Source organism: Ambystoma mexicanum, chromosome 2q (assembly GCF_040938575.1).
Source record: "Ambystoma mexicanum isolate Mex_15411 chromosome 2q, UKY_AmexF1_1, whole genome shotgun sequence".
Lineage (NCBI taxonomy): Eukaryota > Metazoa > Chordata > Amphibia > Caudata > Ambystomatidae > Ambystoma > Ambystoma mexicanum.
Genome location: NC_090924.1, coordinates 82493598 through 82516479, shown reverse-complemented (window position 1 = coordinate 82516479; position 22882 = coordinate 82493598). Strand labels below are relative to the sequence as shown.

General features: G+C 51.1%; 1 protein-coding gene across 3 annotated transcripts in view; it reads right to left on the bottom strand.

Annotated features, from left to right (window-relative positions):
- CAPN15 (calpain 15) overlaps window positions 1-22882 on the bottom strand; it is a 776524-nt gene that overhangs the window by 123442 nt on the left and 630200 nt on the right. For all 3 annotated transcript variants that reach the window (XM_069646897.1, XM_069646898.1, XM_069646899.1), the window contains one exon: window positions 2001-2162. In XM_069646897.1, the coding sequence (XP_069502998.1) occupies window positions 2001-2162 (162 nt within the window). The remainder of the gene's footprint in view (window positions 1-2000; window positions 2163-22882) is intronic.

Sequence of the window (22882 nt, the reverse complement as noted above, 5' to 3'; positions counted from 1 at the left end):
GACTTCTGTTCTGTTGCCATCACATTGTATTGGTTGCGCAGTATCTGTCGTAATGTCGGTTCACAGGCTTTGTGAAGCTGTGTTGAGTGCATGTTCGGCGAGCGCTGTACGGATTACCCACAATCAGAGTGACGTTTATTGTTTGTTGCCAGCAGCAGCGTGTTGTGGCGCGTGTTGGTCACTGGGCCTTCTCCATGTATGCGTCGCTATGAGGCTTATTCACATTGCCAAAGTTGATTTAACAGCCTATGATGGTTTCCCTCTGCTCGCGCTGTGGCCTGGAGGGAACCCTCCTCGAAATATCTACTGACCACACCGGTGTCAGTGCCTCGGTTATTGCTGTGCTGGAGCACCGTGTTCCTGGAGACTACTCTGGTGTTTAGGACGTGCCTTCTCGGTCGCGTGATCCCTCTGGTGGAGCTGCTCGGGGGTCGGCGAAGAGATGGTTATATCTTCAGATTCTGGGTCTGGTTTGCAAATTTTTCGCACAAGTGCAGACAGGAGGTTCTTACACCTTTACATCTATTTGCACCAAAATACGGGTATTTTCCTTAAAGTTATTCATCCCAGTCTCCCGTACACCTCTGGAGCAGACGTTTAGTGCTGCATTCGGCAACTAACGCAACAGCGCCCCCCTAAACCCGCCCCCCAGCCTTGTGCACCACCTTCCCTTTCCTGGAGTACCTTCCCTGCAGAGCCCCAACACTTTTGAACAAGGTGAATGTCTGCCCCGCCTGCTGGAATGGGTTACCCAAAAGAGGGTGGTCATGGATCACCACAAAAGCAGGTCCTTGAAACCTGTATTGGAGGGGCAGAATAATAAGCTTCATGTGCGTGTGTAATTCCCTTTAATGCTGCATCAGTGGAAGGTTAGAAAAATAAGGGTGGGAGGGCGAAGTAGGCAAAAAAGAATACTTTAGAAAGTCAGAGGCTTACGACTAGCCGTTCAAACTTGCCCTCCACTCACCCAAGTGATGCCCTATGCCAAAGCAGAGTTTTTGAGTATGCATTGAGACCTGTGAAGGGGGGGCGGGGATCAAGCTGTTAGAGGAAAGCAGGGTATCCGAGGGCAAGAAGCTTGTGTAACGAAAAGCCTTTGTGCATCTGTCATTGTGTCCTCTTTCTGTAAGGAGGGACCACTGCTGGGTCTTTCAGAAACCTAGCAAGGTCATGCAGTCTTTGCAAGTGCAGGTGGTGGCGGTAAAATGGGCAGTGCCAATGTACACGTACAAAGGTCCACCCCATGATAAACATGGTGTCCTAGAAACCTGGTGAGACAATTTTCACAGTTCTCGAAACAAGAAATATCTGACCCAATTCTCGCACTGTATGCAGCTATTGCGCGATTGGTCAGAAGTCATATCCAACTTAAAATATATTATTTATGAACAAACCAAAATCATAATATGAGTGGATGTTTCTCACTATTTTACATCGATTAGAGTACTTGTATGTATGCTGAACAATGCAGTAATTAGAATGGGATTGACATGGCTTAACAGGTATGGTCTGGGTTTTCCTATTCTGAGACTCCAGTTCCATGTCTTACACTGAATACCAAAAGGTTAGGAGCTTCCCTCTGCTTCCAAGGGCAGTAATAACAGACAACTAAAAGAGAGGGTTCCCCGACTTCGACTTCAATGAAACCTGCCAGGAAAAAGAACAGTGCTAGAAAATGGGTAAGATAGCCATTTCTCCCTGTTCCCCAATTCCACCCTTTACTTCATGATTATGCACCTTTATGTAATAAAATGTGATAAATGGAACCTTCTGAACCAGTGTGCTTGGCAAATATACAGTTGAAAACACCTGATCACACTTTCAAAGCCACCCATCTCCCTCCTCCTCAACTAATGTCCGCCCCTCCCCCCCACCTCATTTTCAACTAGGCCTAGAGAAATGGTGAAAAGCACTGCATGCCACAAAATAACTTTCATGGATTAGATCCTACCAGCATGTTGATTAATATCAGAGTAACTACCAAGTAAAAATAAACATACCTGCTGCCTTCCTGGAAAAGGGCAAACTCCACAGACGTACGCTCCACCACAGTAAGTGATGTCACAGTCATGGGGCCGCATGCTCGGTTAGGGAAGGCACCCTGCACTCGGACCTCATGCCAGTCTGAATGGATCTTGCAGATATCCACAGAGTCGAAGTACCTGCCGGTGAAACAGGAGCAGGAACACAAGTTGAAATGTGGAATGACATTACACCAGCGCCAAGCAGACTTCAAATGTATGTGAAATATGTGGAAAAGAGTTAAATGCAATACAGAACTTGCCAACACATTGTCAAATCAGGCAATGAAAGTCCAGCCCTTTGCATCAAAATAAATGCAAAGTTCAAAAACATTGCTTCACAAATGTAAAAATGTCCACCCTCCAATATAGAAAACTTTTGAAAAACAGTAGTGCCTGGAATCTGCAGAAAGCAAAGCTAGATAAAAGACAGCGGACAGACGTAAATTGGATTGTAGCGTCAGTATGAGGACAAGGTGGCAGAGAAGGATGACATCTCCCCTGAGCGCAACATGCTGTCACCGTCATCTACTCTCTTAAAGACCCATGCACTTCCCACATGGCAACTTTGAGGATCACAAAGGCACCTCGGAGCCTGAAGGAGATACAGGTTTACACAGAAGAATGCCACTGGCACTGCAGTACACAGCAAAACAAAATGGCGACCTCCGTGCCACTGCAGTCTAATTTCCACACCTTGTTGGAGAGTGCCTCCCGGCATAGCTGTGCAGAGGAGATGGGTGGGCCTGCTCAAGTACTTGTTGAAGACAGATGGCTGGGGAGCAGGTGAGGGATATCCCATGTGAGCCATAGGTTTATGTGACCTTCCCATGCTGCCCCACATATCATAACAGATTATATTTCACCACATAACTCAAACTCCAGGAATAATCCAAGAATATATTATGCACTAGCTTCCCACATGCTGAAGGCAGATCTGGACTCTCCTAGGATGCGCCTTCTCTCTGGGAAACTATGGTTGCTATGTAGACACAATCATTATCCGCACAAAAATGGCGACCGACACAGAGCGAAACAAGCAAAGCATTGCATTGCCCATACAAGAAAACCTAACATGTGTCTTCCAGAAAAGGGAAGATGTGGCTTCTTACATTAAGGCACTATTCAAAAGAATGGACAGTGGCCTGGTAACATTATAGCCAAGCACGTGCCCACCACTGTCTCATTGACAAAGTCATGTTAGGAAAGAATGTTTTGCGGCTTTCCTCTCAGACTTCTATGGGACATCCTTTCTTTTTGTGTTTTAATAGCTGACCTGACACTTTATGTGGTAATTAAAGCCTTCTGCATCATAAGACTATCAGTACTGACAGACTGTCTACCTTTATGGATTCCATGTATTGTTACAACTGCACCTATCAACCTAAAATGAAGTGTGGTAAGGATACTTTGTATCCTTATAACTTTCTTTTATGGCTTTTTGGTTACATTTACAGTGTGTGATGGTGGCAGTGGATTTTCTATTGTGTTTTGAAACGTGTACTTGTGCAACTCTGTATTTACCACAAATGGATACTAAGAGTGGCTATCACTCTAAAATGGCTGCACCACGAGATATTTCCCTGTCCTTTGGCCATATTGTCCTTGGGCCTTCTACCAACCCTCTTGGGTCCAGAATTGCCATATATGTAGCCCTTTGCTGACGAAAGCTGCTGCTTTCCCGGGGTAAGTGGCAGTTTGTGTATATGTCCGGGGGGCTGGGAGTGGGACTGTCTAGTCCCAGTCCACATCAAGGGGCCTGCACGTCTGTTGCTGGGCAGCTGTTCTGGCCAGTGAAAATCTGTGGTTGGATAGTCACTATCAGTTTGAATGGTGCAGATCCTAACCAATGGTGGACCTGGAAGAGCTTATGTACGGTCCTTTTTGAGGTGCGCTCCAGCCAGCGGGCTTGGAATCCACATCCCTGTTTGCGCTTGAGAAGATGCCTGCAAAGGTTTTTGTGTGGTGACTAGCATCGACTGGCTCGCCGAGAAACGTGGTGTATGCATAGATGACTGGCAGTTAGGGTCAGGACACACCCTGGTTTAGGGATGTAAGCCGCCACCCTGCACCAGTACTTTGTGAAATGCTGTGATTCGATCCCAAAGCACTACAGAGAATAATTTGCAAAAGACAACTATGAAGCCCTGCATCAGCAACTCTTCCTTCTTCAAATTTGTTTTTATTGTTTTGTTGTTTAAAATAAACAGTGATAGTCTGCCAATAACATAATGTACCATAACAAATGGCTTTGCTACATTTTTATCCGTATTTGCATCTTCCCACTCAAATGGTATAACCCACATACTGTTTCCCGTTTATTCTCCCATTTATCTCACACATTTGCTGATGTATAGGCACAGCCCCTTGAGGTGTACATATGCTTCTCCAGCATCATACATATATCAACGTCCGAGCACCACTTTTCGGTGCTCGGTTTTTCTCCGTTACCCCATAACATGGCAATGTTACATTTGACAATCCTTAGAGCAGTGGGCCAAAATAAATCTTTTCATAGCGAGAAAGAGCGCCATCGGCCATAGCCCTAATAACAATAGTTTAGGGTCATGCGGTATGTCTGTACCCACGATTCTTGACAGTTTATTCCTTGTGGAATGCCACCATTTCTGCATCACAGGGCATAGCCATAGAGTGTGTGTAAAGAAGCCTTCCACAGTCGTGCATCGCAAACATTATGGATGCTGTGCGCGGTTACACCTGCAGAGTAATGTACGTGTATAATACATGTGGTATTATGATCTGTATCAGTTTGAAGCGTGGCAGAACTACAGCCTACTGGGGATCAGTGCATCGTCCCATTCCTCTGGGTCTAGTGAGCCTATATCCGATGCCCACTGGTTTCGTAAGTGTAGCAGCTCTCAATGTGAAGGACGTAATGACCTGATAGAACGTGGAGATGACCTTAGTGTCGATCCCCCGCCAATGTCAGATTGATTTCTAACGGCGAGTGAGCGGGTATATCTTGGAAGTTCCGGATGTGGGCCGGTGAGAGTTGGATATATCAGTAAAACTCAGTCATTGGTAAGTCGCATTTAGTCTGGAGGTCTGGTAATGGGAGAAGGGCCCCTCCCTCCACCAGGTCCCTCAGTACAGTGATGTTCCTTTCATACCAGAGTCCAAAGCTACCAAGTTTATTAACGTCAGGTAGGTGGTCCCGGTTGTTGGGACAGTGGGATTTTCCTGCCCAGCCCATGTATTTAGTGATATCCTTTCTGCTATTCACCACCTAGTGTGCTGCTCCTGGGAGTGAGCGTCTCCCTCTGCCCCTACACAATATTTGCAGTTGCGCATTCGTGCACATTCGGTTTTATGTGGGGTAACTGGATCTCTATGCAGCCAAACATTGGCCGATGCAGGTTATGCTGCACAGTAATATTTCTTGACATCCAGTAATCTAATACTCCCCCTCCCCTTACAACATCTGAAGGACAAATTGGGGCTGCATGCCCTGCCATAGTAGGTCTTGCAGGATACTATCAATCTTTCCAAACTCCGACCCGGGGACAGTAAAAGGCATATTTTGTAGAATATAAGTACATCTTGGGAGCATAAGCATTTTGTACAATGCGGCCCTACCCAGCAAGGTCACCAGTAATGATTTCAAGTGTTTTGGATCCCTGGAAAATCACTTGGTGATCAGTTCCAAGTTGTAACAAAGGAAGGTCCTCGTTCAGTACAGACATGTACTCCCAAGTATAAACCCCCTCCCACACCCCCTGTGGTACCCAGACAGAGTGGCACCACTTTTGCAGGCTTCTGTGGAGAAGCCCACCAAAAGTGGAACAAAGGGCTCGACTTGGGTTCGAGTCACAGAAGAGAACACAAACGCCATTTTAGAATAGAGTCCTGGCAAAAAATACCAACCAGCGAATTAATATTAAATAAATAAACCGGCGGTATGTTCGAGGCTATGAGAATTAAATAATTAAAGTTGGTAGCCTCGAACAATGGGAAAATCCCATAGGGAAATATTCGCGGTCGAATATAAAAAGTAGTTTCCACTGCCACCAGCCAAAACTCGATCAGAGGGGACGGAGATGTGCCCCCTCGACTAACAGACCCCGGGGAAATCGAATTGCCCCGACCAGTACGTCCACAATATGATGGTTTGTACTGGTTTCTGTTAATAATTTGGGACTAGTAAAGCCAATGGTGACTTTACATGCCCTGGGAGACAGTAGTCAGTCCCAGGGTATGGAGTCTATGGTGGGGTGTCACTATGACACCCCTGTGTTACTGCACGGAGGGTGCTGTGAAACACACATAGTAAAAACACTTGAGACCTATGGAGTAAAGGACCCCATAGCCCATAAGGAACACGTTACTTACCTGTAACTGTTGTTCTCCAGCATGGGTCTGGCATGGATTCACATGCTCATGAATATTCCCCGTCGTCAGGCTGGGAATCCTCGGTAAAGAAAAAACCAGTATCAGTTTCGTTTCTGATCTGTCTTTCGTAGTAACAACCAATCACTGGTCTCTGCGTCATACTGACCACAGCCAATGACTGCCCTCTACCTAAGCACCGCCTCTGGCAGCCATCTTCAGATTTGGAAGCACGTGAAGTGGCAGTATGACCAAGTGAAGAGCCGCAGAGGGGTAGGCGGGAGGGTTCGCATGTGAATCCATGCCAGACCCATGCTGGAGAACAACAGTTACAGGTAAGTAACTTGTTCCTTCTCCAGCATGGGGTCTGGCATGGATTCACATGCTCATGAATAAAGAATACATAGCAGTACACACATGCACAACCACGGGAGGTGGCAAAGGCTCAACATTAAGCATTACATCAAACTCAACATTAAGCATCTTACCTCCTCACCAGGCTCACCTCAGGCGAACAGGTTGCGCAGCACTGCTTGGCCGACCCTGGACTCCTCCCTGGAATCCCGATCGACGCAGTAGAATTTCGTGAAGGTGTGCGTCGACCTCCACGTAGCAGCCCTGCATATGTCCAGCAGGGGCACACCAGAAAGGAACGCCGTGGTAGCTGCGATCGCTCTGGTGGAATGGGCTCTCGGACGGCCAGGCAGCGGTCGGTTTGCCAACCGATGACAGTACATGATACAGCCGGAGAGCCATCTGGAAATGGAAGCCTTCGAGAGAGCCTTCCCCTGATATACAGGTCCAAAGTTCACAAAGAGTTGTGACGTCTTCCGAAAACACTTCGTGCGGTCCACGTAGAACTTCAGCGCTCTAGCCACATCCAGCGAGTGCAAAGTCCTCTCAGCCGGCGACGAAGGCGACGGGAAGAACACAGGCAACACCAAGGGTTCGTTGAGATGGAAGTCCGACGGTACCTTGGGCATGAAGGAGGGGTGCGTCCTGAGCACTACCCTCGTGTCGTGAAAAGTCAAGTACGGGGCCTTGCAGGAAAGGGCCTGGATCTCACCCACCCGTCGTGCGGAGGTGATGGCCACAAGAAACGCTGTTTTCCACGACAGAAACTTCAACGGGGCCGAGTGCAGAGGCTCGAACGGAGGTCCCATGAGCTTGGTCAGCACCACGTTGAGCTCCCACGCCGGGGCCGGAGCCTTCACCGGCGGGAACGATCTGAACAGTCCCTTCATGAACTCTTTCACCAGACGATGAGACCACAAGGACGTCCGGCCCGTGGTTCTGGTGTATCGGGAGATCGCAGCAAGATGAATCTTGATGGACGCGTGTGCCAGTCCAGCTTTGGCCAGCGTCAGCAGGTACGGCAGTACCTGGGGAGCCGTAATCCGTAGAGGGTTAATCTTCTGTGCATGGCACCAGACAGAGAACCTCTTCCATTTGTGTCCGTAGCATTTAGGAGTCGAGGACGCCCTGGACTTTGCAAGAACCTCTCTGCAGTCGGCCAGTATGTCGTATCCTCCAAACTCTAGCGCTGCAGGAGCCAGGCCTGCAAGTTCAGCGATTTCGGGTCGTGGTGGAAGATGGCGCCTCCTTCCCTGGAGAGTAGATCCGCGTCCACCGGCAGCTTGATTGGCGGGGACGCTGACAAGTCCAGAAGGTCCGGGAACCATATCTGCCTCGGCCACGCAGGTGCGACGAGGATCATCCTGCACCGTGACCTCTTGAGCTGGTTGACAAGCCGGATTAGCAGTGGCAAAGGAGGGAACGCGTAGAGGAACAGGCCCTCCCAGGGGAATGAGAAGGCATCGCCCATGCTCCTCGCCTGGGGAAACCTGCTGGCGAACCTCCGGCACTTGGAGTTCGTCGCCGTCGCGAACAGGTCGATCTGGGGTGTGCCCCACCGTCGGAAGAGGCGATCCACTAGATCCTGCCGTAGTTCCCACTCGTGGCACGAGCGCAGCTCCCTGCTGAGTGAGTCGGCGATGGTGTTTTTTATCCCTGCCAGATGAAACGGCACCAGAAACATCCTTTGGGCGACGGCCCAATGCCACAGGTCCTGCGCCTCCTTGGACAGTGCTGGGGACCTGGTTCCGCCCTGTTTCCTGATGTAAAACATGGTGGTGGTGTTGTCGGTGAAGATCCTCACCACCTTGCCCTTGAGGGACGGAAGGAAGGACCTGAGGGCCCAGAACACTGCACAGAGCTCCAGGACGTTGATATGGAGGGATTTCTCCGTCGGGAGCCAAAGGCCTCTCGCGTGCAGATTTTCGGTGTGCGCTCCCCACCTTTCCAGGGAGGCATCCATGGTCACTGTCTCCTGGTGGTCTGGGGTCTGGAAGTCCATGCCAGCCGTCAGATGCGCGCGGGTGCCCCACCACCGGACCGCTCGGCGGAAACTCTCGTCGAGTGTGATCCTCTCCTCGAAGCCGCCCGTCGTTTGGATCCAGCGCGCGTCCAGGAACTCCTGCAACGGGCGCATCCGGAGCCTGCACATGGGAATGAGGTAGATGCAAGAAGACATCATTCCGAGGAGGGACTTGATGGACCTCACCTTGGCCGCGTCGGAAACCAACATCCGCTGTACCTTGCCCAGGATGGACCTGGTCCTTTCCTCCGACGGGGAGGCCAGAAGGGACACTGTGTCGAGCTTCGCTCCCAGAAACAGTGCGTTTTGCGCGGGTACCAGGTGGGACTTGGCGTAGTTTACAGAGAATCCCAGGTCCGTGAGAAGTTGGACGGTCCTTGCCGTGTGCTCCACGGCGAGCTCCCTCGTCTTGGCTCGGATGAGCCAGTCGTCCAGGTAGGGGTAAACGTGGATCCCCTCGCGGCGCAGCTGCGCCGCCACCGGTGCAAGGCACTTGGTGAATACCCTGGGTGCCGACCGAAGTCCGAAGGGGAGGGCTTTGAACTGGTAGTGACGCCCTTGGACCACAAACCTGAGGAATTTTCGGTGCCCCTTTAGGATGGGAATATGGAAGTAGGCATCCTCCAACTCCAACGACGACAGGAAGTCTCCTTCCTCCAGCTGACCCAGGACGTGCTGGAGGGGGACCATCCTGAACTTCTGCGCCTTGATGAACTTGTTCAGACGTCGCAAGTCTAGGATGGGGCGCCATCCTCCCGTCTTCTTCTTCACGAGGAAGTATCCCGAGTAAACTCCGGAGCCCCGAAGCCTCTTTGGGACGAGTTCGATGGCGCCCTTCCTGAGCATCGCCTTTACCTCCAGGAGAAGCTGAGGGACGTGAAGCTCTTTCCTGGCCACGGGGGGGACGCGCGGGCACCTTCTTTGAAACTCGAGCGCGTGGCCCCGGGCTAAGGCATCCAGCACCCAACCGTCGGTGGAGATGGACTCCCACACGCTGACGAAGCTCGCCAGCCGGCCTCCCACCGGGGTGCTTCGGTGGGGGCCCGACCCCACGGCCAGTTCAATCCTGTTTCGACGAGGCTTTGCCGCCTTGACCTCCTTGGCGACGACGGCGGGGTCCGCCAGACTTGCCTTGTCCTCTGTAGGCCTCCTGAGACGACGAGCGGGCCGCTTGACGGTAGGCGGAGAAACCGCCGCCGGAACCTTTGGAGGCGCCCTTGCCTCCGCTGCTCCGAAAGGGCGTCCGTCGTTGCTGCAAAACCCCAAGGGCCCGGGCCGTCTCAGTGTCCGCTTTAATGGCCTGAAGGGAATCGTCCACTGTTTTCCCAAACAGGTTGTTCCCATCGAACGGCATGTCCAGGACTCTGGTCTGTACGTCTTGACGGAAGTCCGTAGCCTTGAGCCATCCACGCCGCCTAAGGCACACGCCGTTGCCCAACTGGCGAAACCCAGTGTCGGCGATGTCCGTCGCAATAGTGATGGCGTGGTCCGACGCCACCTCACCTTCCTGTAGGATCTCCAGGGCATCCGCCCTCTTGTCGTCCGGTAGGAAGTCCAGCAGGGGAGCCAGTTTGTACCATAGCTCCCTGTCGTAGCGGGCCACGATAGCCAAGGCGTTGGCCGCTTTAATCGTCGTCGCTGCAGACGAGATGACCCTGCGTCCCATAGCGTCCAATTTCTTTCCCTCGCCGTCCGGTGGGGAAGTCGATGTGGAGGCTGCACCCCCCCCCCCGCTTTCTTCCTGGCCGCCGCGGAGACGACGGAGTCCGGGGTAGGCTGCGCCCGGAGGCACAGGGGGGCCGCGTCCGGGACCCGGTACTTCTTCTCGTACCGGTCTCTTCTAGCTGGCGTCGTGGAAGGGTTCTTGAGGAGGGCGAGGCCCTCATCCCAAATGTCGTCCAGTAGAGGCACCGCGAGGACCGTCTTCCTCTTGGCCTCGCGCCGTTGATAAAGGAATCCTTCCTTTTTCTTCTCCTCAGGGCAGAGTTGGAAAAGCTCGGATGCCCTGGCGATCATGGAGTGGAACGATCCAATCTCGTCGGGCGGAGAAGCCCTGGTGGGAGGTGACGACGGTAGATCCTCGTCGTATACCTCGTCGTCCGTACCCGTCACTGCCGTGTCAGTCCCCGTATCATCCCCTCGGGTGGACGGGGAGGAGGGCTGGATGGGGCGCGACGGCTGAAAAGGAGGTGGAGGGTGAATCCTTTTCTTGGGCGGGGGAACACCAGAAGGTCCCGGTTCGGGATCCCCCGACGTGAGAGGTTCCTCCATCGGCAACGGTAGTCTCGTCCTTATCTCTGAGCATAAGGACTGTATAGCCAACAAAATGGCCACCGAGTTGTCTTGCGGCGCTGGCAGAGGGGAATCCGACGGGCGATCAGGGGCCCCGTCGGCACCCTCGACGATGTCGTCGTCACCTGTGTCGGGATCCATCCCGACGGGCCGGTCTTCTTCCACGCCAAGGCTGTGGCTTAAGACCTCGATCAGCTCTTCCTCCGAGGTTGAAGCCGAATCTACGACGACACTCTGCCCCCCCTTTTTCTTCCCCGCCGGGGATTTCACGGGGGTCCTATCGATGGGCACAAAAGAGGACTCCCTCCGAGGTGGCAGGGAGACTCTGAGCCCCGAGGTCGCCACCACTGGTGTAGCCTCCACAGGCTGAGCCAGGGCCGCCGCGACAGTATCGATAGAGGGCTTGGCCGGATGGATTAGGGCCTTCACCACCTTAGGTGCGCTCACCGCCTTATCCTTGAGGGGGGGGACACTGCCTCGCTCCCCCTCCGATGGGGCCTTCGAGCTCGACCGGGGCCTCTCCAGGAGCTTCGCCGGGTGCTCGCCCTTCCTCTTAACCGACCCAGAGCGTTGTCTCGTGGCTGAAGGTGCCGGGGAGGATGCGCCCTGCCTGGCGCCCGTAGAGCCCGACCGTTCGGCGCTCCCGGTGCCAGCGGACTCGCGGTGCTTGGCCTTGTGTTGGACCCCCGTCGCCGGGGCGTCCTCAAAGGTCTTAGAAGACCGCTCGGATTTCTTCCTCTTCTTCTCGCCTGACGGGCTCTTCCCTTCCAGCCAGTTGGCGAGACGTTGATGGCGGTCCTTCATGGTACGCTCCGACATATTGCCGCAAAACGCACAGTCCTTCTCCACGCAGTTTTCCGGGCGTCGAGCTTCCCTTCTCCTGGGCCATGTCCGGGCCTGAGAAGCTTCTGGAGTCCTCCAAAAGCGTAGCTCGACGAAATCTTCACCCTTGAGGGGCGCAGACGAATCCGACACGGGTCCCCGTTGATCGGATGGAGAGTCGGTGGAGCTTGAGGCTCTTTTGACCGAAAAAACGAAGTTTTTGAGAAAAAACATGAAAAAATAGCACTAACGCTCGAGAGCAATAGCACGAGGATCCCAACACATGAACGTGCGGTAAAAATCTGAAGATGGCTGCCAGAGGCGGTGCTTAGGTAGAGGGCAGTCATTGGCTGTGGTCAGTATGACGCAGAGACCAGTGATTGGTTGTTACTACGAAAGACAGATCAGAAACGAAACGGATACTGGTTTTTTCTTTACCGAGGATTCCCAGCCTGACGACGGGGAATATTCATGAGCATGTGAATCCATGCCAGACCCCATGCTGGAGAAAACACATTAACAGTCAAAGGAACACCATAAATCATGTCCAAGAGTGGGAGAAAAAGAGTCTCACTCTTGGCAGGAGAAAAAAAAAAACTCCAGCAAAGCTGCTGGGGGACTCACTAGGTTAGGAAATTCAGCCTAAAGAGAGAATTCTCCCTAACAATGGGCAGCATAATTTGGGGCCAATTGAGTGAGGCCGAGAATGACCTTGGAAAAAGAAATTCTCTGAGACTTGGATACATGGTGTATTGCCATAGCACGAAAGCAATGCTCCATATTTTGCAACTGCTTTGCTTGTAAACAGTCTTTATCAGGTCTAATGGCTTGGAACTGGACATCAACATAAATCTCCTAAAACCCCCACGCACCAAAGAGATTGATTGAACCTCGCACCTTGCTTCTCAATGTGAGTCGCAGGTTTAGTGTTTGGAGTGAGACTTATCGCCAGATAGTCAAAAGACATAACTCTCGGGATTATGACATCATTCATACAGATTGGTGCCATTTTTGGGCTCTTCCTACTCAGATGACACGACATTACAGCCACTTGGCAGAATGAACCTTCAGATCCAGTGATGTCATAAAATCTGTATACGCTTTGACAAGGTCCTGCAAAGCTCTTGGTGTACGAGCGATCAGGACCGTGTCATCGGCGTATGCCAAAACCGGGTATAGCTTCCCATTAATTTTCGGCACATCTGTAGTGGCTTGCATCAGTGCCTCCCTTAGCCCATTAATGTATAGAGAAAACAAAATGGGAGCCATTACACATCCTGTTCATACTCCCCTGTGGACCTGAAAGTAAGAAGTGCAATGACCAAAGGAACCAATTCTCTCACAGTCCTGGGTACCTTTATGCAGACCAGTCAACAAATCCATTATCCCCACCATGTAGCCCTGTGACCCAAGCACAGCCCACAGCTTTTTCCTGTTTTATTTTTAAAAATAATTTTTATTATTTTACAAACACACCAAACATTACAACCAATTAGGACATTTGTGATCGATCTTCAAACGTTACATTGTAACATGCGCTCTTTGGTCCTCCCTCCTCCAACCCCATTAACTTGAGCTATTGTATCCATGTCATCCACCTGAGCATCTGCAGGCGTCTCTATTACCATCGTCTCTTCCGTGTCATCAACTTCATGGTCGGCCTGGGGGGGAGCCACCATTGAGGCCACCAATTGCCTCCAAGCTATCAGGGGATCCACCTCTTCTTCCCCTCCTCTGGTGATTGCATCTTACCAGGCAGCCGTTTCTGCCTCTGCTCATTTCAAGAGGTCTGCCCACCACATCTCAATTCTAGGCCCATGGGCCACTTTCCAGCACATTGCAATTCTCCGCTTGGCCAATATGTAAGCCAAGTCCCTCATCTTACTGATGTGCCTTAGGTTACATGGCCTGCTAAAGCTCCCAAGCATGCATGCCCAAGCAGACCCCACATCTAGCACAATCCCTCTGTCTGCCAATCTTGTTTTCAGTTCTGTCCAGAACCTACTCACTTCCGGGCAAGCCCAGAACATGTGCAGCAACCCGGCTTCCTCCTCCCCGCACCTGGGGCATTTCTGTATAGTCGGGCCACCAAACCTGGCTATCTACCGGGGGTCAAATATGCTCTATGAGTGACATATGATTGGATCTGCTGAAGTCTCGCATTTCGGGACACCTTCTTATGATACCTTTTGGGCTCTATCCCATTGTCCATCTGTCATGGGTTCACCCACCTCCTCCTCCCAGTCATGCCTCAGTTGAAGCAGCTCCTTCCCCCCCTAGTACTCCGTAACTTGTATATAAAAGATATTTCATGCCCGCCCTCCGAGACATCATACATCATCTCTATGGTGGCATCAGGTTGTTCCGCTAGTACTGCTTCGGCCACCTTTCTCTCACCCATTTCATGATTCTGGAATAAGTAATGTGTTGGCCTTTATGCACCCCGGTATCCTCCATTAATCTCTGAAATCCTAACGCCTCTCACTCTTGCCATATATCTCCAAGGGTGGCCAGACCCACCGGTTCCCAGTATCTGCGGACCCCCCACATAATCGCCACCAACGGAACCTGCTGAGAGAACGGGACCGGGTCAACCACAGTTTGCCATGCTCTACGCCAGACCTCCCAGCCCAGCACCAACAATCTCGCCATTCCCAGTACCTTTTATTTTAGGCAACCACACGGTCTCTCTGAGGAAGTAGGGAGCAGAATCACTCCGCAAAAGCCTGGCTTCAGCTGATTCCTCCTCAGACAACCACCTGGCTACATATAGTAGCTGTCCCGCCAAGTAATACAACTCAAAATTTGGCAGGTTTACACCCCCCTTGTCACACGAATTTTGTAATTTCCAAAGGGCCACCCTGTTCCTGGAATTGTGCCATATGAAGCCCCTGCACAGGCTATGAAGTCTGACAGTGTTTGGGGATCAAGTGCGGGATATTCGCAAAAAAGTGCAGCAGTCTGGACAGGACTACCATCTTAAGCAAAGCTGCTCTTCCCATCATGGCTAGGGGCAATCTAGACCAAAACACCATGCTATTTTTAATACCTTCAACTGCTTTCTCCATATTGTTTGTTTTCTGCCTCTATCGTGTGTTATATATCTATGCCTAGGTATCGATTCGCCAAGGTATTGGCAAGATGGGCAGTTTTCCTAGTGGGATGCCCTTGTACCTCCCCAGTGGGAACACACTGGACTTCCCGGGCTGTACCATTATGCCTGAGAGGGTGGCATACCGTTCCATCACCTCCAGGACATATTGTAGGTTCTCTTCCGGGAAGCGCAGATACAAAAGCATGTCATCGGCATACAGTGATATTAGATGCGTGCCTCCTGCAGTGCGGATCCCTATCTCCCCGTATTGTTGCCTAAGGCAAACTGCCAACGGCTCCAACGCAAGGACATATAACATGGGCGACCAGGGGCATCCCTGTCTAGTTCCCCTACTAAGTCACCATTTATCTGAGATTATAGCGTGGCTTATTGCGTGGGGGCTCTGGCACTGTGTGATTGTCCTTCGCATCTCCTGCTAGGGAAGGCTAAGCCCGCGGGTACCGCCTGGCGTTCAATACACAGCGTCACTAGCCCCAGTGCATCTCACGCCCATCCCTGGGTCCCGGCACTCAGGCCTCTCCCCACTCCCCCCCCCCCCCCTCAGCCAGTGCTTATTGCCAGATACCGCTCAGGTGCTGCGGGTGCTGTAGTTTTTTTGGGCTTGTATCCTCACGTGTGGTCCACCACTGGCCGCGCGTACCTTTGCGCTCACTGGATGGTCCACAGGAGACCAGCTAAATACTGCTTTCAGGGCAAGACGGCCGTCCGCCGGGTCCTCCAATGCCAGGAGAGATCTCCACTCCGGGCCTTCATGCGCTCCAACACTGTAGGTCCCAGGTGCCACGGGTCCCAGCCCGGCCAGTTTCGGCTCCCACTGGTCCCCAACACATCAGATGCCGCCGCGGCAATTCAGGGCAGGCGCCGTCACCTTCCACTCGGCGATCCGGATCACTAAGGAGGCCGATGGCTCCTGCCACGTCCAGCCCCCGCAGGTCCAGGCGCTGCGGGGGCCTCCGTTCCACCAGGAGCCCCGAGGCCCAGTGGCAAAGTGCCGAACACAGGGTGTCAGCTGTTCCGCTGCACAACGCTCTGTAGCTGCAGCGTGTTTGGGGACGATCCACCTCAGCCCTACGCAGCGTCCCACAGATAATACTGTCAGAGATCCCTCGCCGCTCCTCTGCGTGTTACGGACCACCGTCCCCGCCTCCTGGTCCAGCAGGACCCCCTTCCGCTCCGGTCCTCCAGTCGGATCACAGGCTGGACTCCTCATGTCCCACACAGCCGCGGCAGGCTTGGTCTCCGCTGCACCGGCCTGCCATATCTACCGCGGTGCTGCGGTCAGTTTATGGCCCTTTGTCGTCCGCCATCTTGCCATCCTCTGAGACATGGGCGCCCATCTTCTTTCGGCAGCTACAGCTCTCTCATCCCGATGCCGATCGGGCCGTCCCCACACTCAATTCGTGCCCCTAATGTTCATGTGTCCATAGGTGTGCTGCTGGCATGCATGACCATAGTAAAACGTCACTTTTTCCGGAGGATCAATGTCAGATCTGCGGGAGCTCTTCAAGAACACGCCCTCTCACGCATCCATTTAGCCACGCCCCCCCACAGCTTTTTCCTGTTAACCTTATCGAAGGCTGCGATTGGGTCCATAGATGCAAGATAAATTGGCTCACACTTTAAATAAAATGAGTTGGCCAGAATCCAGTAGAGGTTTAGAATTTGCTCACTTGTCCCTAATCCTGGGCGAAAGCCCAGTTGGTATCTGATCAAGAGTATTGCTGGTATTAATCCAAGATTCAGTTTTAGCCAGCAGCACTCTTCCAAAAATCTTAAAACGAAAGTCAAGGAGTGAGATTGGTCTGTACGAGGCCAGAGTGTTTCTTGGGTCCTTTTTATAAATAGGGTGGATTATCGCCTTCCCCCATGATCCCAGAAATTGCACCTTCATGGGTTGCTTACGAAATGTGTTGCTGATCAGGGACCTCTTGTTCTGGGAATTGAGCCGCTTTACGTTTAGGGTGGCTACCTTGACTTCATCCATACTCCTTCACAAATCTTCCCCCATTCCTCCCTTTCTGGCTTCCCACAGACCTTCCAATGTAAGCCGCTGTATGAGAGCTTCCACCCCTGTGCCCCTGTCCCCCCTTTGTAAACAAACAAGCCCCCCCTTGTTCCCCCACCATAGGGGTTCGACCATGCAACCTCAGGAACATGGTCTCGCCAGTCGAACCACCAGAAATGTGTCCCCCGCCCCAACAACAATTGTAACATTTGCAACCATTTTGAAGCAACCTTGGTCATCGGCTGCCCCTCCCCTGCCAATTGGGGCTACCCTCCCCAATGCCCTTTCCCATCGTCACAGAGGGTCCCCCCTCCTCCCCTCCCAACTCACAGTACTAACCCCACAAACATATTCCAGAAGCCACCATAGGCCGAGTTATCAACCCCTCATCTGTGCCCCATCTTCTGGACTGCCACAAACCCCCTCTGAGTCAACAGCATGTGAGGAGGTCCCGGAAAGCAAGCCCAGAGGCGGACTAAGGAACTCAAGGGCCCGACAATGTACCCCACCCTCTTCAGGTGTCGTCTTTACTCTGAGGGGGTGTTAAGCTGCTGGAATTTCCTCACCCCCTGGACTTTGCATCTACCAGAGGTTTCCTTAATGTCCCAGGGTCTCTACGGGGTCTATCTGGCCCCCCTTGCCCCTCAGACTTAGGACCTTCATCTGCTCAACAGATCATCCATGGCCTGCATGACATCCCCATCTGTCATAAATTGAAGACACTCTCCCTCCCATTCAAACACAAGTGTAAAAGGGTAACCCTGACGATAATTCACTCCCTCCTGCAGCGCATTTCTTTCCCCACAAAAGCCTGTGGGCCTACAGATCTTGGAAGATTTGGTAACATTGACCATGAAGGTTGCAATCGCCTTGCTTTCTCCAGGATCTTCACCTTGTCACCATAGTAGTGCAGACGCACCAGGACTGAGCGTGGCCCTTTACCACTGCCTCCAGCGTGATGCACCCTGTCCAAAACCACCTTTGTACCTTCCTTGGAACCCAAGATCATGCCTATGATCACATGAATCTTCTTCTTCAGGCTTGCTGTTGACAGCCCCTCTTTCTCCAAAAAAGCAGACTGTTGCGCTGCTCCCGATTTTCAATGTCGTCCACTTTTAGGTGCAATCCTTCCTTCTGCCTTTCCACTTCCGGGAAACACGCGTCCATCTGCGACTCTAATACCTCCACTGAGGTCTGGTTTGCCTCCAGACCCTCGTCCCTTGCCTCCATAGATTCTACCTTAGTCATGAGGTCTGCCACCTTCGAGTCTATATCGGTCCGAATCCCCCTTGTTTCATTGAACATTTGGATGTCACTCTTGATTGCACCTATTTCAGCAGTGCATGGGTGGGTGCCCACGTCTCCTTTTGCATTTGCCATGTCGCCACTGACATGACAGAGTACTGAAATTGTGACAGCGCTTCCCGCCAATTCATCCACCAGTATTTCGCTGGGCAGACTTGGGCGGTGAGGTAGTACCCAGTGTGTTTCCCCTTTAGGCCTTTTTGCCCTTATTGCCCCAAGATCTTGCAGGTGGTGGAAAGATGACGGCCGCCCGAGTGAGATGGTGCCCCTGGTACTCCGGCCCCCTGGCTACTGGGATAAAACCGCCTTGATCGCCCTCCCTTCTACTCACCACCACCACTTTCATGCTGCGGGGAACTCCTGCAACCAGGTAGCAGTTCTCCACCAGTTGCTCCAGGCCCCTTTATCCCCTTTCTTCTGCCACTGCCACCAGCATCCACCGTTGTGCCTCCCTTCCTGTGCTGCCATTCGGTGGAGCCGCCGGCCTCAGGAGCCCCTACGCCCACCTCAGCGCTTCTGTATGTTAAGTTCAGCAATGGAAAGTGCTGCGCTTGTGGGGATTCTGGCATTATTTGGGCATTATGTGGCCAAGCTGGGGTGTTTGAATAATTCCCTGCACGATAGCCTCTTCTTTGACAGTCTGGGGCTGTCTGCACATGCAACTGCCCGCCTGTCATCTGTTGGGACTTTACTGCCTTCCATCCTGGTGCGGCGCAGCTCCCTTCCTCTCACCTTGCCTCCTTAGATGGAGGGCTTCCTGCACTGCCTCTCCAACCATCACCACATTTCTTCAGTCGTCCTGGAGCGCAACACAGACTTGAAGGGGGGGCCCTAATCCTTGCGTGAGCAATTTTATTTCAGATTGTTAATGGCCCCTAAAGTGCAAGTCACATAGGCTTCCCCAGCACAGCAGGGTGGATCCACAGTCTGCGCACCGCATACAGGCCAAACACTGTGCACCTTTAGCTCTGGCCTCTGGCAGTTCCGACCCTCGTATCGGCCACTGCGGGGGTCTCTGCGAATCTCGCCTTCCTTGGAGGACACCACCTCAAGTTGCTGTGTAGGTTACTCCGCTCTATGCCGGAAGCGGGCTGCAGCCCATGACACGCTGCGCCTTCTCGGACAGGTAGGTCGCATAGGCCTCAGCGTCTCGGCACAGGCCTCTGTGCCTCAACTCAAATTTCACCACAACCCCGGGAACCGGGCCACTCCTCTGCTGGCGATCGTTGCCCGACTTCTTCACCCGCTCGGGGAGGTTAGCTAGGGTCCCATGCTTGTAACACCGCAATGAGTCGGGCAGGGGTCGGAGTGAAGCAATCGGGTAGCCATCATGCCTGTGTCCCCTGGTTACCCCAATTTTTTTAATTTAACAATATTTTATAGTGAGATGACAGAAACATTATTGATTAAACTCTACCACAAACAGATAAGAACTCCTTATTGAAATATAATGGCTTTCATCCGAAACATGAGACACAATGTTCCCTTTGGTCAGTTTTTGAGATTAAGACAGAACAGTTTCACTTAGGAAGCCTATTTGGAAGAGGCAATTGCCTTGAAAAAAGAAATTAATCCAACTGAGGTTACCCGAAGTGGCTAGTAAACACTGCAAGAAAAAGGGTGCTTAACAACAATATGGATGCCATTTTAGAATATACCTATAAGACAAAGTGGAGTACATTTTAAAAACTTTCTAAGGGCATAAAAGTAGTAATTATTTGGGCTGGGAGGTTAGCTCAGGGGCAACGCTCTCGCCCTGGAAGCAAGACAACGCGAAGCAACACAGGTTTGATCCTCGGGTTCGTGCTTAAAAACCTCTGGGCATTAAGCGGGTTATAAAGAACCAATTATAATTATGAGAAGCTGGGAGGTGGTACAGACTAAGGATAAGGCTGTCGACCCACCTATTTGTGCTTTCAAGAGGAGTAGGAACTTGAAGGAAATCCTTAATAAAAATGACATTAGAATATTAATAGAAAAAGGTAACTCTCACCCAAATTATGGGGCTTTAAGAAGGTTGAGGGCTATGCCCCGTGCAGGATTTGTAAGTGCTGTGACTCCACACAGAGAAGCGTTGTGTGACCTGGGCTTGAATACTCTGCGTCAACAAGCTTTCTCCAACTGCAATATAGGCATGGTTGTCTATGCTATATGGTGCCCATGTAGACTATTGTACATGGTGAAGACCGAGAGGAAAATCAAAACCAGGATGACGGAACATGAGTTTCATTAAAAATACGATTGTCACAGCACCACTGGTCAATCATTTAGTGTTTCTAATATACAACGTTGAAGATTTACGTTGGACTGTAATGAAAAAGCTGATGAAAGGTAAAGATGCAGCTACTGACGAAGAAAGGCTGTTGAGCAAAGAACAGGAGATACTTTTTCTGCGTCTGAGTGACAAGAGGGGACTTTAATAGAATATTGAGTGATCGAAGGTAAAATATTGAAATTCTCGTGATCACTGTAGACATATGGAAGCCGTGGCTATGTAGTGCAGTGAATTGTAAAAGAGGATATTACCCCTGCAATATGAAAAGGTAACCATGTTTGAGGCGGAATGAGCTATGCTAAGTGTTTGACACTGGTGTTTCAATGGAGCACTGTTTGCAAATAATGGTGATTGATAGATATTTTATTTATATCGCGCTTGTACACAAGTGTTTCAGAGCGAGGCAAGGGAGGGGAACAGGGGAGAACAAAACAGCGATCTTACTAGGACCAGTGACATTGAGAACGCGCAAGTGCAGGGGAGAGGGGAAAAGTGCATGGAATGGGTGAGAGGTGGAAAGTGCGAAGTGGAGGGGGAATAGATAAATAACGATAAAGGCAACAAACAGTGGTAATGCAGCCAGCTATTTGCAAGTGCTAGGTTTAAGGCAGCAGACAGGGTAAGTCTGATAAGTGCAGGAAGAAAAAGGGGGGGCTGTATGGGTACAGATACAGACCCCAGTGCAAGGGGTGGCCCGGAGGCAGTGCGGGAGGGTGGCAGGATAAGCGGGTACCTGGGCCCAAAAGACAGAGGGTGGCCAGGTGCACGGTGCCAAGAGAGAACAGATCAGCAGGGGGGGGGGGGAGCGAAGGCAGAAGAAAAGAGGAAGATATTGAGGTGCTTCTGGAACCAGAGATGGTTCTCCTCAAGTTTTAGAGTGGCAGGGAGGCTGTTCCAGAGGGAGGCCCCAGCCGAAGACAGAGCTCTACCCCCAGCTCGTTTCTTAGAAAAACAACTGACCCTGAGTGAGTTGGAGGTAGAGGAGCGAAGAGCTTGAGAGGAGAGGTATTTGCGGAGGGATAGCTGAAGGTATTTTGGACCCAGGCCCCAGAAAGCCTTGTGGACAATGCAGAGGGTTTTGAATTTAATCCTTGCATCCCACTGGGAGCCAGTGGAGAGATTTCAGAGCTGGAGAGATACGATCCCAGGGCTTGAGGCCGAGGACAAGGTGCCGTAATTTGCTTGAGCAATCACTAGGACAACCGTCACCAGTGGAGGAGTCTCATTGTATAGTTACACGCTGTTGTGACGGGCTAAGAGGAAAGTACCCTTGTATGTCAACACTTAATCACCTTCATGACGTTTTAGGGGAACAAGTAAAGCCAGCAGTTTACACTGGCACTCAGAGATAACAGCTGCTGGTGATGCAATGTGCTGTTCATACCAACCTAAATGAAGTAAGTTGCGAGCCTGAAGCAGCCTATACATTGGGTACTGCCTAATATAGCATTAGAGTGATGTAGAAGGCCCATGTTTTACAGGGATACAACGGATAAGAAATGTTGCAGACCATACTTAAGGTGGCGTACACTGTCAAGTGGAGTGTTGAGAGTACAGCTAATATTAAAACATTGAATGACGGTTTGTCAAGAATGTTGGGTGTGAGAGACTAGACGTTTAGCACTGTTGTCTATTTTTGCAGCCGCAAGACAGACACAAGGTGTTTTCTCATTTAAAGAGAAAGTAAAGTGTGCAGATTTCACATATAGTGATAGAAATGAACGAAACTCACACTTAATGTTTGAAATGTGCTACAAATAGATTATTAATTGTCACCATATTGGTTGTTGGCAGATGCCTGCACCTGCCAGACTGAGCACACCCTGTTGTGGAGCTAACTATATGAGAAGTTGCACAATCCTCGACATCTAGTTAAGGACAGAATAACTGGCTTCTGAGATCAGAGTGCGGGGGAGCAGTAATAAACACAGCATTAAAGAGCCACTGTATATAGATACCATTGTTAGAAATAAGCATTAGGCTGTAACGTAATAGTTTGCACGCCTTGGGCGAATATCTCTTAGCAGTGATTGTGATTTTTTTTTTCATGTTGATTTGTCATGTTTATTGTATGAAATAAAGATTGTTTAGGGTATTGCTAGGAGATTAACTCCTATCACCGTATGGAAAGCAAGCTTATGGTGATATGTTGACCGAGTATAAATAAAATGTTTTTACTGCTATACTAAAAATGAATTTGAGTGTTTGTTTTCCATTTGGATTGCTCCAGCGGTTACCCACTTTAATTCCCCTTGTGTCTCTTATCTAGTGGGTTGGGTTTGATTCAAACAAAGGCCCCAAAACAAAATGGATATTGCAGGAC